Below are 14,941 nucleotides of genomic sequence, written 5' to 3'. Positions count from 1 at the left end.
GCTACAACAAAATACCGGAGATAATCACCTTAGGAGGATGAAGGTTTATTTGGGCTCATGGTTTCCGAGGTTCTGGCTGCTGTTGGCGCCTCTGTTTCCAGGTGCTCAGTGAGGTAGAATGTCATCGCGGGGAGCACAGGGCATGCAGTAACGCAGAGCTGCTTTGCCAGAGCAGACACAAAGCCAAGAGTGGGGCACAGGAAGGGTGAGGGACAAATGACATCTTTCAAGGTCACATTCCCAACAACGTACTTCATCCCAGGAGTCCTTGCCTCTTCAAATCTCCACCATCTCCCATTAGCCCATTCAGCTACAAATCTCCCAGAGCCTTCAGTTACAATCACTCTCCTTTTGCAAAGCCCCTGTTGTACTGGGGGCACCTGGACTTCTGCGGAACATTCCAGGCTCAACTACAGCTGTCTCCAAGATCCATACAGATGAGAACATTGAGAGCCATGTTGATAGTGTCTTTGAATGTTGGTCTTCTGCCTTGGTTGTTTTCTCAGAAAAGTGTTCTTACCTTTTCTGTACCTTAGTGGCACAGTCTGCCAGTTTTCTGATTTTCATCTTCTAATTCCTCCTTTGCAATGTTAGGTTCTACCATCATAGTTTTAATTTCAAAGAGAGTGATTTTATTGTAACCTTACTCTGTTTTTGGAGGGAGCATCAGTGTCTGGTTTTTTTCTGAGTTGAGTGCTTAGTTTTAAAAGATTACACTGAAAATTCAGGGCCTAGTGTGGTAATGCAAATTAGTAACCCCAGCTCCCCAGGAGGCAGAGATATATGGAATGAGGTTTTAGGTTTAGCTGGAACGAAGTTAACAAGGCCTTCATCTCAACTGACGAGGCCTGTTGGTGCATACCTGTAATCCCAGCCATGAGGATAGGTGGAAGGATAGGTGGAAGGATCGGTAGGTAGGATTGTCAGCAAGGATTAGCCAGGGCAAAAAAAATAAGAAAAATCACTAAAGAAAACAGGGTTAGGGCATGGCTGAAGTGGTCGAGCAGCTGAGGCTCTGAGTCTAAATTCCAGTACTGCCAAAAAATGCAGATTGAAGGCTGTGTTTCAGAAGGTCCTGTGGACGGAAGCTCACGTGCTGTCTAGTTAAGAGACTACAGTTAAAGGGGTACAGCATCAGCCTTGAGCGGGAAGGCTAAGGGAAAACGTCTAGGCCCTGAATTCAAGCCTCACTACTGGCACAGAGAGAGACAGAGAGACAGAGAAGGAGACGGAGAGACCCTACTATTTGGATTTGTGGGCTTCTTCCTGTCACTAAGTGAGGAACCCATCCCCCTTCTGCCTGGGTTTGGATAGCTCCAGGGGGTGATACTGGGCTCCATCCTTGGCTGTGCCCAAAGTGCTTCCTAAGGGTAGCCCTTCTCCCTGGTCTTCTGCCCCACTGGAGGTTCTTTTTTTTTTTTTTTTTTTTGCCAGTCCTGGGCCTTGGACTCCGGGCCTGAGCACTGTCCCTGGCTTCTTCGCGCTCAAGGCTAGCACTCTGCCACTTGAGCCACAGCGCCGCTTCTGGCCGTTTTCTGTATATGTGGTGCTGGGGAATCGAACCTAGGGCCTCGTGTATCCAAGACAGGCACTCTTGCCACTAGGCTATATCCCCAGCCCATGGCTTTTTCTATATATGTGGTGCTGGGGAATCGAACCCAGGGCTTCATGTATACAAGGCAAGCACTCTGCCACTAAGCCACGTTCCCACTGGAGGTTCTTGGAGTATGTTTTCCTCAGGCTTTTCTGTGGGTTTTGTTCTCAGCATAGTCCTCCAAGTGTAGGCGAATTCCCTGGCATAAACTGACCACTACCCTTTCAGTGCCCACCCTGCACCCAGGGCTTCTGGATCTTCCTCAGGCGCCTTTCTCACTCAGGGTCTGTCTCTTTGCCTGTCATTGATCTTGTGTATTTTTTCCTTTTATTACTTAAACTACTTAGCTAGGCCTAAAAGACATACATTCATGGACACATGTACATACATGCATGATTGTTTTATGGTTAAATATGGAACATGAATTAAACGAGGAGACTACTCAGGAGAAGGGGAAGGGAGAAAGGGAAAAGAAAGAGGGTAAAGAGAAACTCAACAAAAGCTGTTGATCAAATTATACAGCACTCTAAGCATTCACACACAGTGTGAGACCAAAGGAGAGGAAGATAAAGGTGCAAGTACCTATGGGCATCTGATCATATAAAATAATATTTATCAAAATGAACTTAAAAAAAAAAAAGAAAAGCTATTGACCAGAACTGAGGAGAAAAATAGACTCTGGAAGGTGGGCAGGGGCTGGGTTGGCAGAAAGGATACTTTTTTTTTTCTTTATAACCAGAGGTTGATAAAAAAAAAAAAAAAAGGCGAAACAAAATCCTCTGGTTGCTGGTGGCTCACACTTGTAATCTGAGCTACTCAGGAAGCTGAGGTCTCTGGATTGCAGTTTGAAGCCAGCACTGGCAGGAAAATCCCCGAGACTATCTCCAATGAACTGTCTTCTGAGAGAAAGAAAAAAAATAAGGAAGGGAGGGCGGAAAGGAAAGAAATAGAGAGAGGGAGAGGGGGGAGGGAGAGAGGCAGGGAGGGAGAACTGTGATTCAAGTGGTACTAGCACTGAGAGAAAAAGCTAAGGAACTGTGCCCTGGTCCTGAGTTCAAGTCCTAGTACTGGTACACACACACACACACACACACACACACACACACACGGATGATGAGTCCTCTATCTGTTGCTTGTCTTCCCTAGACCCTTCTCCAATGCCCGTGCCCTGGAGGCACACGTAATGTAAAGCAAGCTTGTTCTAGGCTAATCATATGTGTGTGGAAACACATTTCCCATACTTTTATTTCCATGAATGCATTATGTTTACACTAATAGGAAATGCTGGTGAGAAATGGAAGCGATGTCCTCCCCCCTGCCCAGAAGTGAATCAACCAGGAATGGCCTCTGTCCTTCGTGGCCTGTCCCCCTGTGCTTGGTCTTCATGGCTGTCTTCTTTCTCTTCTAGGACACGGGGGTTGGGAAGTCAAGCATTGTGTGCCGCTTTGTCCAGGATCACTTTGACCACAACATCAGCCCTACCATTGGGTGAGTTCCTGTGTGTGCCCTTCCCGCTGCGTCCTCCATGAGTGTTCTGGGGGGGAGATGGTCCTGTGAGCATCGGTTTCCATCCCTCCCGGTGACAATCCCTTCTAGCCAGAGACTGCCAGAGAACCAGGGATTTCCCAGCCAGTTCTCCCCCTCCCCCACACACAGCCCAAGGTCATCCCCTTGACCTTCAAGAGCATGATTCTGCAAGTGAGCTTGGTTTTTTTCCAGGTTGAAAACAATGTACAGAACCTTGCCTGGTTCTTACCCTCGCAGCACTGTATTGCTATACCAGGACAGTCTGGGTGGTTTGTGGAGGGGATTAATTTCTCATTTCTGGGTGACTCCAATGTCATCATGTTATTTGTGTGGTTGGAGAGTGGGATGGGTGGGCTGGAGACCTTGACCTTGGGCTGCACAGGTGTTGTCCTGTGAGTTCTTTGGCCAAGTGTTCTTTTTCTGGGCCATTCTGGTGCATCACCCTCTTAGACTTTAACCTGAAGATGTCATATTTTTTATGAGACCAGGGGAACGGTGTAAGTCTGTATGTTTGGGGGACCTGTGAGATTAGTGAGGGTAGGAGGGATGGCCTCCATTGTGGGAAGTTGAGAAAATTCCTGGCAGGGACTAAATAGCTGCTTACAAGCCGTGAGTTGATCACACTGGGTTGGTTAAAGAAATGTGTTCATGGAAGAATGTTGTGGACCACGGATGGTTTGAGTTTGTTAGTATTTCCCCCACCTCGGGTCCTCAGCTCCTCCCATTAGCCCCCAGATCCACCCATACCTGAACTCCCTGCCCTAGAGCTATAATAGGCCAAACCCATTCACCACTCAGACCCACCTACTTCCCCTCTAGCCCCAGTTCTACCAGCGACCACCTGGATAAGGTGCAGGCGCCATGTTGCTCCCTCTCCCATGGGAGATAAGGCCTCACTGATAAGTTTCCTTATAAACCTTCTCCTGTCTGGGACTATCTCTGCATGGTCCCCTGGGATGACTGGGAGAGATTCTTCCAGAGTTACCACTCTACTTGCCAGAGTGGTAGCATTTTAGGTTGATTCCCTGAGCCTCAGTTTCCCATCAGATGACATGAAGAGACAGATGACACCTTACAAGTAATGGTTGTGTTACAGGAGACACAGAGAGGCACTCTAGTAACAGTGAAACATTTATTTTACATTTTATATATTTATATTGTTATATTGTAAATTATATGAGAAGCCACATGTTGAAGGATGGAGTCTTGGAGTCCTTATTAGAGCAGTAGCAGTCTGCAGGCAGCCAGTTGCTACAAAGACCTGCAGCCTGGAAATACACTTAACACTAGCAGAAAACAGCCAGAGAGGGAAGAAAGAACAAAAACAATACCAACAAACCAATCCAGCTCCAACGGAGAGCTGACTTGGGACGCCATGGTGACTGGAGACGAGCCAGGAGACAAGACATAGCACGTGAACACAGAGACAGGTGGCATGGTGTAATGGCCCCTGAGCTGGCCTGCCCCTAAATAGGGTCAGGTCAGGGGGCTGGGTCACAGGAAGCTCCCAGTCCCAAGCACTTGACTGACAGGTTCAGTAACCTATAGGACATGTGCCCACCCCTGTCTCTTGGGATTCAGGAACACCCACCACCTGGGGATGGGACTTCCTTCCTCTAGGAATCCAGGCACACCCTCAAAACAAGATGCCAGATAGTACAACTCGCCATGTGGCCAATGATGGCGCTGGCCAGATCTGACCTCCATATTACAAAATGTATGTGTAATTATATATGAATGTATATACAAATGTATACATACATTTAAAATGTCAGATTCTGTATATATACATATCTGTATTATATATATGTTATATAAAAACTCATTGTACTTTCTGCTCTGTTTTTCTGTAGACTCTAAAACTGCTCTTAAAAAATACTAAATAAAAATTGTAGCCAGGTAGCTAGCGCAGGCTGAAATGTCTGTAAGATTCTTATCTCCCATTAATCACCAAGAAGCCAGAAGTGGAGCCATGGTTCATAGTAAGAGCTCTAGACTTGACCAAAAAAGCTCAGGGACAGCACCCAAGCCCTGAGTTCAAGCCCAGATGGTCACGCATACAAAAGGTACATATGTACCTTAGTTTTAAAAAATTATAATACTCATTATGAAAAAAATAGGCCATATAAAAGTACAAATAAAACCAGGTACTAGGGGCTCATGCTTGTAATCCTAACTACTCAGGACGCTGAGATCTGAGGATTGTGGTTCAAAGCCAGCCCACGCAGGAAAGTTTGAGACTCTTATCTCCAATGAACCACCAAAAAACTAGCACTATGGCTCAAAGTGATAGAGCACTAGCCTTCAGCAAAAGGAGCTCAGGGACAGTGCCAGGCCCTGAGTTCAAGCACCATGACCAGCAAAAAAAGGAAAAAAAAGTGGAAATTAGGCACAGGTGGCTCACCCTTGTCATCCTAGCTACGTGGAAGGTTTTGAAGGTGAGGAGCGAGGCCCCAGGCCAGTGTGGAGAGATTCCCGCTTCGTGAAGGGAAGTGGACATAGTAGCCTGCACGTGTGATCCCAGCCACGATGGGAAACGTAGGCAGCTGAAGGCTCAGATGCACAACCCGGCAGGAAGCGAGACCTGTTCTAAAATCACCCAGAGAGCAATGGGGCTGGAGGCAGAGCTCACCATCGCACCAGCTTAGCAAGTGCAAGTTGTGAGTTTAGCCTCACTACTTCCCCTAACTAAGTAAATAAAATAAAATGAGAAGTGAAGTAACTACTCTTTTATTTATTTATTTATTTTTGTCGGTCATGTGGTTTGAAGTAACTACCCTCTTCTAGCTTTGGAATTTTGTATTCTGAAATTCATATAACCAACATTGCAAAGTGCATACTGAACATAATATGTTCCATATGTTTGTGTGTATCCAAACAACTAATTTCTAAAAATGGAAATGTATCAAATTCGTAACATTCTGCAGAATGTCTTCTCTTCTTGGATGTTTTTTATGTAGTTCCTTGACAAACCTAACATGAAAGTTTGCGTTTTCTGGTTATAAAAACTCATGTTAGGTGGGGATGTAGCTCAGTGACAAAGCATTTGATTCCCATGAGATGTCCTGGGTTCCATTCCAGCACTGGGGGAAAAACTGTGTGTGTGTGTGTGTCTAGATTCCAGGAAAATATCTCTGCCATCACTCTATTCCCCTTTTTGAAACTGGGGATTTTGAAATAGGGCTTTGTACATTAGGCAGATGGTCTACCACATGAGCCACGCCCAGTCCTGATTGTGTGTGTGTGTGTGTGTGTGTGTGTGTGTGTGTGTGTGTCAGTACTAAGGTTTGAACTCAGCACCTGGCTGCTGTCCCTTCGCTTTTTCTGCTCAAGGCTAGTTCTATCACTGGAGCCACAGCTCCACTTCTGGCTTTGTGGTGGTTAATTAAAGATAAAAGTCTCTTGGACTTTCTTGCCTGGGCTGGCTTTGAATCATGGTCCTCAGGTCTCGGCCTCCTGAGTAGGATTATAGGTCTGAGCCACTGGTGCCTAGCCAGTCCTGTCTTAATGAATAGGAAACTAGCCCAGCAGAAGAAAAGTCAAGGCCATGAAACACTTCCTGTGTTGAACTTTTACCACTTTAGCCAGCTCAAAGAAAATGCTTATTAAGAAGGAAATTAAAAAAAATAGACTAGCAAGTGTTCCATGATACACTTGAGAGTTTAAAATTCTTCCTAGTTAGTAGAGAAAACAAACCTTAAAATATTCTTATTACCTTTAAGTAATTGTACAAAGGAGTTGCCATTCAACAAAGCAGCCAATGTATGCAATGCATCTTGATCAGCTCAAGAAAACAAATTTTAATGTTATGATCTTTGTCTGTACATTGCTGTCTGACACTGGAATTTAGACGTCATATTTTATGAGTCATTGCTACTGCAGTATTCCTACCAGTATAAGTGTGTATGGCATCAGATTCAGTGTGTGTGCGTGGCATAAGATTCATTGTGTATGAACAGCATCAGGATTGGTGTGTATATATGGTGTCAGCATCGGTGTGTATGCCCAGCAGCTCTTTCTGCTCAGTCATGAAGCCAAAGTCATAGCATGCCAAAATACTGAGGGCTGTTTTGCACTCTTTTTTTTTTTTTTTGCCAGTCCTGGGCCTTGGACTCAGGGCCTGAGCACTGTCCCTGGCTTCTTTTTGCTCAAGGCTAGCACTCTGCCACTTGAGCCACAGCGCCACTTCTGGCCTTTTCTATATATGTGGTGCTGGGGAATCGAACCGAGGGCTTCATGTATAGGAGGCAAGCGCTCTTGCCACTAGGCCATATTCCCAGCCCTGTTTTGCACTCTTAATTGGCCTAATAGATTTTTAATATTCCCCTGGGTTGTGGGAGATATGTCTTTGAACAATTTAATCTGTTTTTGGTAAAAGTCTTCTGAGCACCTCTTTTATGTTTGCTCTTGTGTGTGTGTGTGTGTGTGTATGTTTGCATGTGTGCACACGTCCATCCTGGGGCTTGAACTCAGGTCCTGGGCACTATCCCCTGAGCTACCACTTAAACCATAGTCCAATTTTCACCTTTTTGGTGGCTAACTGGAGATGAGTCTCATGGACTTTTCTGCCCTTGGCTGGCTTTGAACTCTGGTTCTCAGATCTCAGCCTCCTGAGTAGCTAAGATTACAGGCATGAGCTACTAGTGGCTGGCTTGTTTTGCTTTGAAACCTCCAGTTAGAGTAACAGAAAACGCAGAGTATTTTCTTTGCGTGAAAGCACTCTTAACAGCCCCCCTTGCCTGTTCCTAGTTCCCTGTGGGCAGCTCTTGGAGTCCTGTGGAGGTGTAATGCTAATGTACGTGACCCATGAGCCTTTGTGCTTAGTAATATGAAGGTGCTGACTCTCTTTTCAGGGCATCTTTCATGACCAAAACTGTGCCTTGTGGAAATGAACTTCATAAATTCCTCATCTGGGACACTGCTGGTCAGGAGCGGGTGAGTATGTGCTGTCCACTCTTCCCCCCCCTTTTTCTGGTAGTACTGGGAATTGAACACAGCACCTTGTACTTGTAGATAGGTACTCGACTACTTGATTTTTTTTTTTTTTTGGCCAGTCCTGGGCCTTGGACTCAGGGCCTGAGCACTGTCCCTGGCTTCTTCCCGCTCAAGGCTAGCACTCTGCCACTTGAGCCACAGCGCCACTTCTGGCCGTTTTCTAGATATGTGGTGCTGGAGAATCGAACCCAGGGCTTCATGTATACGAGGTGAGCTCTCTTGCCACTAGGCCATATTCCCAGCCCTCGACTACTTGAGCTGTACCTCCAGCTCCTTTTTATCTTGGTAGTTTTCAAGGTACGGTCTTGCTTTATAACAGAACCATCCTGGATTGTGATCCTCTGACCTGGGTCCTCTCTCCCACTCCCCACTTGTGGGAGAAATTGCTATGCACAACAGAACCCAGATATTGAATGAGATGGAGTCTTTTTGCCTGGGTTGGCCTCTGAGATCCTTGGATTTCCACTGCCCAGTTACCTAGGATTACAGGCCTGAGCCGCTTAACTCAGCTGCGGTTTGCTTTTTCAGAAAAAAAGATAGAGATTGACTGCTGAAGGTTTCTATGTATTTGTCGAGGCTTGTGGTTTCAGGTTTCAGAAGCCTAACTTAGAATGATGGAAGCAGAAATGAAATGTACTTTCCAGCTACGTGAAAATCTAAGTGAGGTTTTACAGTGCGACAGGATTGAGGCCTAGGCCCCCAGAAATACTACCAGAGGGGCTAAGCTTTTTGAAATTCCCATTTCTTTCCAGCTAGCACAGTTGTGGCTTCATCACCATGAATCTTCCTTCTCCTTTCCCCGAGGGTGGCAAAAATGGCTCTATAGCTCACTCCAGACCTCCTCTGTCACCTTAGCAACCCAGTAGGGGAGCATCCTCCAACAGAGACGACATGGCTCTGAGTGCCACGGGTTCTTACTAGTTTGCTGTGGGTCGCTGGGTACCCCTGAACTTCATGCGCCAACAATGTATAGGGGGATTTGGTTCCCCTACTGGTGGAGCAAGATACTGCGCTTACCCCCGGAGAGGGGCATCAGCACCACCTCAGTTCCAGGGGGAGGGGAAGTTGGATTGGCTTTGTTCCCCAAAGAAAATATGGGTTCTCTTCCTGGACAGTGGGAGAATGGTTGCTAGCCTACCAAAAGAGGCAAGAGACTCCTCTTTCGTTCTAAATTCTCCTTAGTTGTTGAAAATGTGTATATAAAGATGATATATTCAAGAAGCGTGTATGCCTTTGGATTTAAAGCAGGAGAAATATTACTAGTGCAGGGGATCTGTGTCATAACCATGGCGCGTCTTATCCATGTTGAAAGGGATGTCCAGGATTAGTAAAACAGATAACCAACACCTTGCCTTAACTGGAACTTTTAACCCATCAAAACTTAGTTGGATCATAGCACCAGTGGCTCACACCTGTAATCCTAGCTACTCATGAGGCTGAGATCTGAGGATCAAGGTTCAAAGCCAGCCAGGGCAGACAAATAAGAGAGACTCTTATCTGCAATTAACCAGCTAAAAGCTAGATGTGAATATGTGGCCCAAAGGGATTGGCACCTGTCTTGAATGAAAAAGTGGAGGGAGAGCCCTTAAGGGAGAGAACCAAAGAGGCCCTAGTACAGGCACCAAAACAACAACTTGGGTGGTGATGATAATTTTGCAGCCTAATTGATTAAAATCTCCCTGGTCTGCTCCAAGCTCAAACGTCACCTTCTCTACTTTCCCTATTCAAGTCCTTAACTCTTCCCTCCCTATTCAACTCTACTTCCTGCTGCATTTTCTCCACAGATTTACTGGTAATAAACTGTTGATTTCACTTACTGATATTGTTTATTTTTTGTCTTTAAAAGGAAGAATCCAGTAATCAGGAAAATTTGTAATTTTCATTATCTGATTTTTTTTTTTTTGGCCAGCCCTGGGCCTTGAACTCAGGGCCTGAGCACTGTCCCTGGCTTCCTTTTGCTCAAGGCTAGCACTCTGCCACTTGAGCCACAGCGTCACTTCTGGCCGTTTTCTGTATATGTGGTGCTGGGGAATTGAACCCAGGGCCTCATGTATATGAGGCAAGCTCTCTTGCCACTAGGCCATATCCCCAGCCCATCATTATCTGATCTTTATAAATCAAATGTTATTCTATATAAATTTTCTTTCATATAACACCCTCCTCCTTTTCTTAAAAACAACTAAAGTCTCAGCCTTTGTTGGTTGAGGCATTTTAAAGAGTCTTTAAAAAAAATAGAATGAATCTTTTGGTCTATAAGCACTAACCTCATTAGAACATCTTCTCTTTTTGCTGCTAAATAGAGAGAGAGAGAGAGAGAGAGAGAGAGAGAGAGAGAGAGAGGGATTTGCACATGTGAAGCACCCACTTGGGGCTCCTCTTCAACCCTGCTAGTCACCTGTACCTGCTGACTCCCCAAATGAAGTGACCAATTCAAGAGGAATGTCTGCTGGGTCTCACTTCTGTGTGTTCTGTATAGCTGGTCTGCTAAATTTTTTGGTTTGTTTCTCCATTATTTTACAAACCTAAATGGAAAGGCTTTTTCATTCTCTTCCTTACTTCTGGCCATGAGCCACTGCTTTTGCTGAGTATAAGTAGTCCATTTTACAGATATCTAGAGGTTAGGCATTATTAGTTCTTCTGTGCTCCGTGCCAGCTGCTGCTTTCTGTTCTGTACACTGTTGGATTGCCTCCTCTATGCACATACATTTAGCCCTCTCAAATCTGTGACTCGCACCTGTATTCTAGCTACGCAGCAGGCTGAGATCTGAGGGACTGTAGTCCAAAGCCAGCCTGGTCAAATCTGAGAGACTATTACCTTCAATTAAACCCTCAAAAAGCCAGAAGTTGGGCTGGGGATATGGCCTAGTGGCAAGAGTGCCTGCCTCGGATACACGAGGCCCTGGGTTCGATTCCCCAGCACCACATATACAGAAAACGGCCAGAAGCGGCGCTGTGGCTCAAGTGGCAGCGTGCTAGCCTTGAGCGGGAAGAAGCCAGGGACAGTGCTCAGGCCCTGAGTCCAAGGCCCAGGACTGGCCAAAAAAAAAAAAAAAAAAAAAAAGCCAGAAGTTAAGGTGTGTATGGGTCAAGTGATAGCCTTGAGTGAAAAAGCTTAGCAAGAGTGCAAGGCCCTCAGTTCAAGCCTCAGTACCAGACCACACACACAAAATAAAGCACTGTGAGGTACGGTTTCTTTCCTTATTTACATGTGAGGTTATCAGTGCATACAGAGGTTATGCAACTGGGTCAGATCACAAGACTAATGAGGCACAAAGGTGAAATTTGGATCCTGCAATCTGGGTCCTGAGGTTTATAGTTTTGTTTTGAGAACAATTATGCAAAAGCTACAAGTTGATAGTAAAATTATACACCTAGATATTTACACTATTAACATTACATAAAACAATCTTTAGCAGTCCCTCTTTGTGCTTGGATTATTTCTTTTTTTTTTTTTTGGCCAGTCCTGGGCCTTGGACTCAGGGCCTGAGCACTGTCCCTGGCTTCTTCCCGCTCAAGGCTAGCACTCTGCCACTTGAGCCACAGCGCCGCTTCTGGCCGTTTTCTGTATATGTGGTGCTGGGGAATCGAACCTAGGGCCTCGTGTATCCGAGGCAGGCACTCTTGCCACTAGGCTATATCCCCAGCCCCTGGATTATTTCTTATTGTTGTAGAGCTGACTCCATCTTGATTAGGGAAACATGGTAGGAAATATTGGGGGAATAGATTAGGTCAACCTGACCCCCAAATTCTGCTTCTGTAAATGGCTTGCTTAACTTGTTTGTTGCTTGCTCTACCCCCTGCGTCAAGCCCCTACATCTGTGCTAGGCTTTCACCTTGATAAACCCCGATTTGAGGACTGCTCGGGGTCACGGTGACAGCTCCCGAGTCTGCACTGTGTCCCTGGCCGGTCAGCCCACCTTTCACTGTTGCAGTTCAGCTCCCGAGTCTGTGCTGCGTCCCTGGCCAGTCAGTTCGCTTTATGCTTCCCCAATAAACCCATCTTTTTTCTTGAGATTGTCTTCGTGTGATGGACTCTTGGAGGGACAGGGAACCCCTTCCCTTGAACCCCATAACATTATCAATGGGATCATGGCCTTTTATAACCTGCTGGTTTCATTTTATACAAAGTATCACTAAGGAGACATTTGGTCTGAACAGTGTATTTGATGTTCATTTATCTGTTCTAATAGATTGGTGTGTGTGTGTGTGTGTGTGTGTGTGTGTGTGTGTGTGTGCGCCAGTACTGGGGCTTGGGCATGAACACAGGGCCTGGGTGCTTTTCCTTGGCTTTTTAGCTCAAGGCTGTCACTCTACCATTTGAACTACATCTCCACTACTATCTTCTTGCTGGTTAATTCAAGATAAGACTCTTAAGGACTTTCCTGCTGAAGCTGGGTTTGAACTGTGGTCCTGAGGTCTCAGCTTCCTGGTAGTTAAGACCATAGGCATGACACCTGGATAGATTGACAGCTTTTGATGAGATAGGATGAAATGGGCCAATTACCATGTCAAGTAAAAATAACAAGGGGTAATTTTCAGTTGATCCTATTTCTAATTATTATAATTTTTAAAAATTAATGAATGAGCCGGGTGCTGGTGGCTTACACGTGTAATCCTAGCTACTCAGGAGGCTGAGATCTGAGGATTTAGGTTGGAAGCCAGTCCAGGCAGGAACGTCTGTGAAACTATCTCCAGTTAACTACCAGAAAACTGGAGCTGTGGCTCAAAGTGCTAGAGTGCTAACCTTGAGCAAAAAAGCAGATGGACAACATCCAGGCCCTGAGTGCAAGCCCCATGACCAACCACAGCAAAAGAAAAACAAGCGAACACCAAAACAACAACAAAAAATAATAAAAATTACTACACAAGTGGCACTTTATCCTAATTTCTACCTTTTATTTCTATCATAGTTTTGTTTTGTTCCTGTGGTACTAGAGATGGGCCTTGGGCATGTAGGTCAGCCAGCACTCTAGGACTGAGCTCCGCCCTTGGTCGACAGTTCTTAGAAACACGGGTATTTTACATGGGAAGCATGGCTCCAGAGTACTGATGTTCTTTCTTTAAATTTCTGGAAAAAGATGTTTTTAGTTTGGTATAGTGACTTCAGGTAGATGATTTTAGAACCTAGACCTAGGAGAGTGTCAGCAACTACTACAGGATCTTTGCAAGCATCCAGCCCACTAACTCTTGGAAGGCGAATTCTCTCCAGTGATGGCAGGTTTTCAGTTGTTTTTGGTGGCTTGTTTTCAGCCTTAATTGTGCTTGTAATGACGTTGCCTAATGTTTGAAATAAATTCCCTGCTGTTGATTGGGCATAGTTTTTTTTTTTTTTTTTGGCCAGTCCTGGGCCTTGAACTCAGGGCCTGAGCACTGTCCCTGGCTTCTTCCCGCTCAAGGCTAGCACTCTGCCACTTGAGCCACAGTGCCACTTCTGGCCGTTTTCTGTATATGTGGTGCTGGGGAATTGAACCCAGGGCCTTATGTATATATGTGGCAAGCTCTCTTGCCACTAGGCCATATCCCCAGCCCTGGGCATAGTTCTATTTGTCATTTTACATTATCTACCAGAATCCAGGAAGGTTTATTATTCCCATTCTATTCCTACTCATCCTGTAAAAATCTGCTATGATTTCCCTTCCTTTCATATATATATATATATTGAACCCAGGGAGGCTGGGGATATGACCTAGTGGCAAGAGTGCTTGCCTTGTATACATGAAGCCCTGGGTTCGATTCCCCAGCACCACATATATAGAAAATGGCAGAAGTGGTGCTGTGGCTTAGGTTGGCAGAGTGGTAGCCTTGAGCACAAAGAAGCCAGGGACAGTGCTCAGGCCCTGAGTTCAAGCCCCAGGACTGGAAAAAACCAAAACAAAACCAAAACAAGAATTGAACCCAGGGCTTCAGGTATATGAGACAAGCACTCTATCACTGGGCCATATTCCCAGCCCTCCTTTCATAATTTTAAACAAGCAACGTCTTCGGATGTGTGATGTGACAATATACAGACATAGATTTCTGTGTTCTCTCAGAGGTTAGTGCCTGGCACTTCCCATGTGCTAATCCCACAGTGTGAATTTGCCTGTGAGGTGACAGCGCTAGCTTCTTCCTAGGAGGTGCAGGGTTCTGGTTAATGCCCTACTTTCTGTTCAGTACTAATCTTCTCTTTTATTTGTGGCACAAACTCATGTACTGAAACAGTGACTTTAACTCCTAAGCACTGGAAGGGTAAAAGGAATCCTCCTCCATTCCTTCTGTATATGGAGAAAGCATCCAGCTTCCTATGCCACCTACATTTTTCTTTCTTCACTCTGCCATGTAGCATGGACTTCCTATCTCATTCTGCCACCATAAACATGAGTTCTCAATGCGTTTTCCAGTTGACCATTGCATCCACATTGGCAGCAGCTTAGCCTTTTCAAGATCTGTGCATTCAGTGACAGCGCCCATAAGGGTGGTGGAAAGGGCTGGGGACTGTTGGACTGCGCTATCTCTGTGAGCAATGGGAGGTTTCCATCCTGTACCCTTTGTACTGTACTTACTCTGGCTTCTGCTTCCCAGGATGTGAAGAGAACATGGTGGGAAGGTCAGCAGACCTCGTGGGGAGAATTTACACAGGACTCACATCTCAGAGTGGTCCTGGGAGAGAAGATTTATTTGCTGAGTTCTGCTCTGCCGTCTCCCATCAGACAGACTCTGTGTCAGGGAGCTGAGACTGTTGTCCTAATGTGTCAACAAGTCACATGCAGTTCCATTTGGACTTCTTTCTTTGTTTTTCTACTTAGACTGGGGCATATACTATCTCCCTTGCTACTAGAAATGACT

At 45.5% G+C, this 14,941-nt stretch overlaps 1 protein-coding gene across 1 annotated transcript in view; it reads left to right on the top strand.

The window, feature by feature from the left end:
• The window catches only part of Rab31 (RAB31, member RAS oncogene family), a 120,699-nt gene that overhangs the window by 40,280 nt on the left and 65,478 nt on the right, over nucleotides 1-14,941 (top strand). Inside the window, exons 2-3 of the mRNA XM_048363108.1 lie at nucleotides 3,003-3,082; nucleotides 7,975-8,056. Of these exons, the coding sequence (XP_048219065.1) occupies nucleotides 3,003-3,082; nucleotides 7,975-8,056 (162 nt within the window). The remainder of the gene's footprint in view (nucleotides 1-3,002; nucleotides 3,083-7,974; nucleotides 8,057-14,941) is intronic.

Source organism: Perognathus longimembris, chromosome 15, assembly GCF_023159225.1.
Source record: "Perognathus longimembris pacificus isolate PPM17 chromosome 15, ASM2315922v1, whole genome shotgun sequence".
Classification (NCBI taxonomy): Eukaryota; Metazoa; Chordata; class Mammalia; order Rodentia; family Heteromyidae; genus Perognathus; species Perognathus longimembris.
This window is presented reverse-complemented; position numbering and strand designations above follow the sequence as displayed.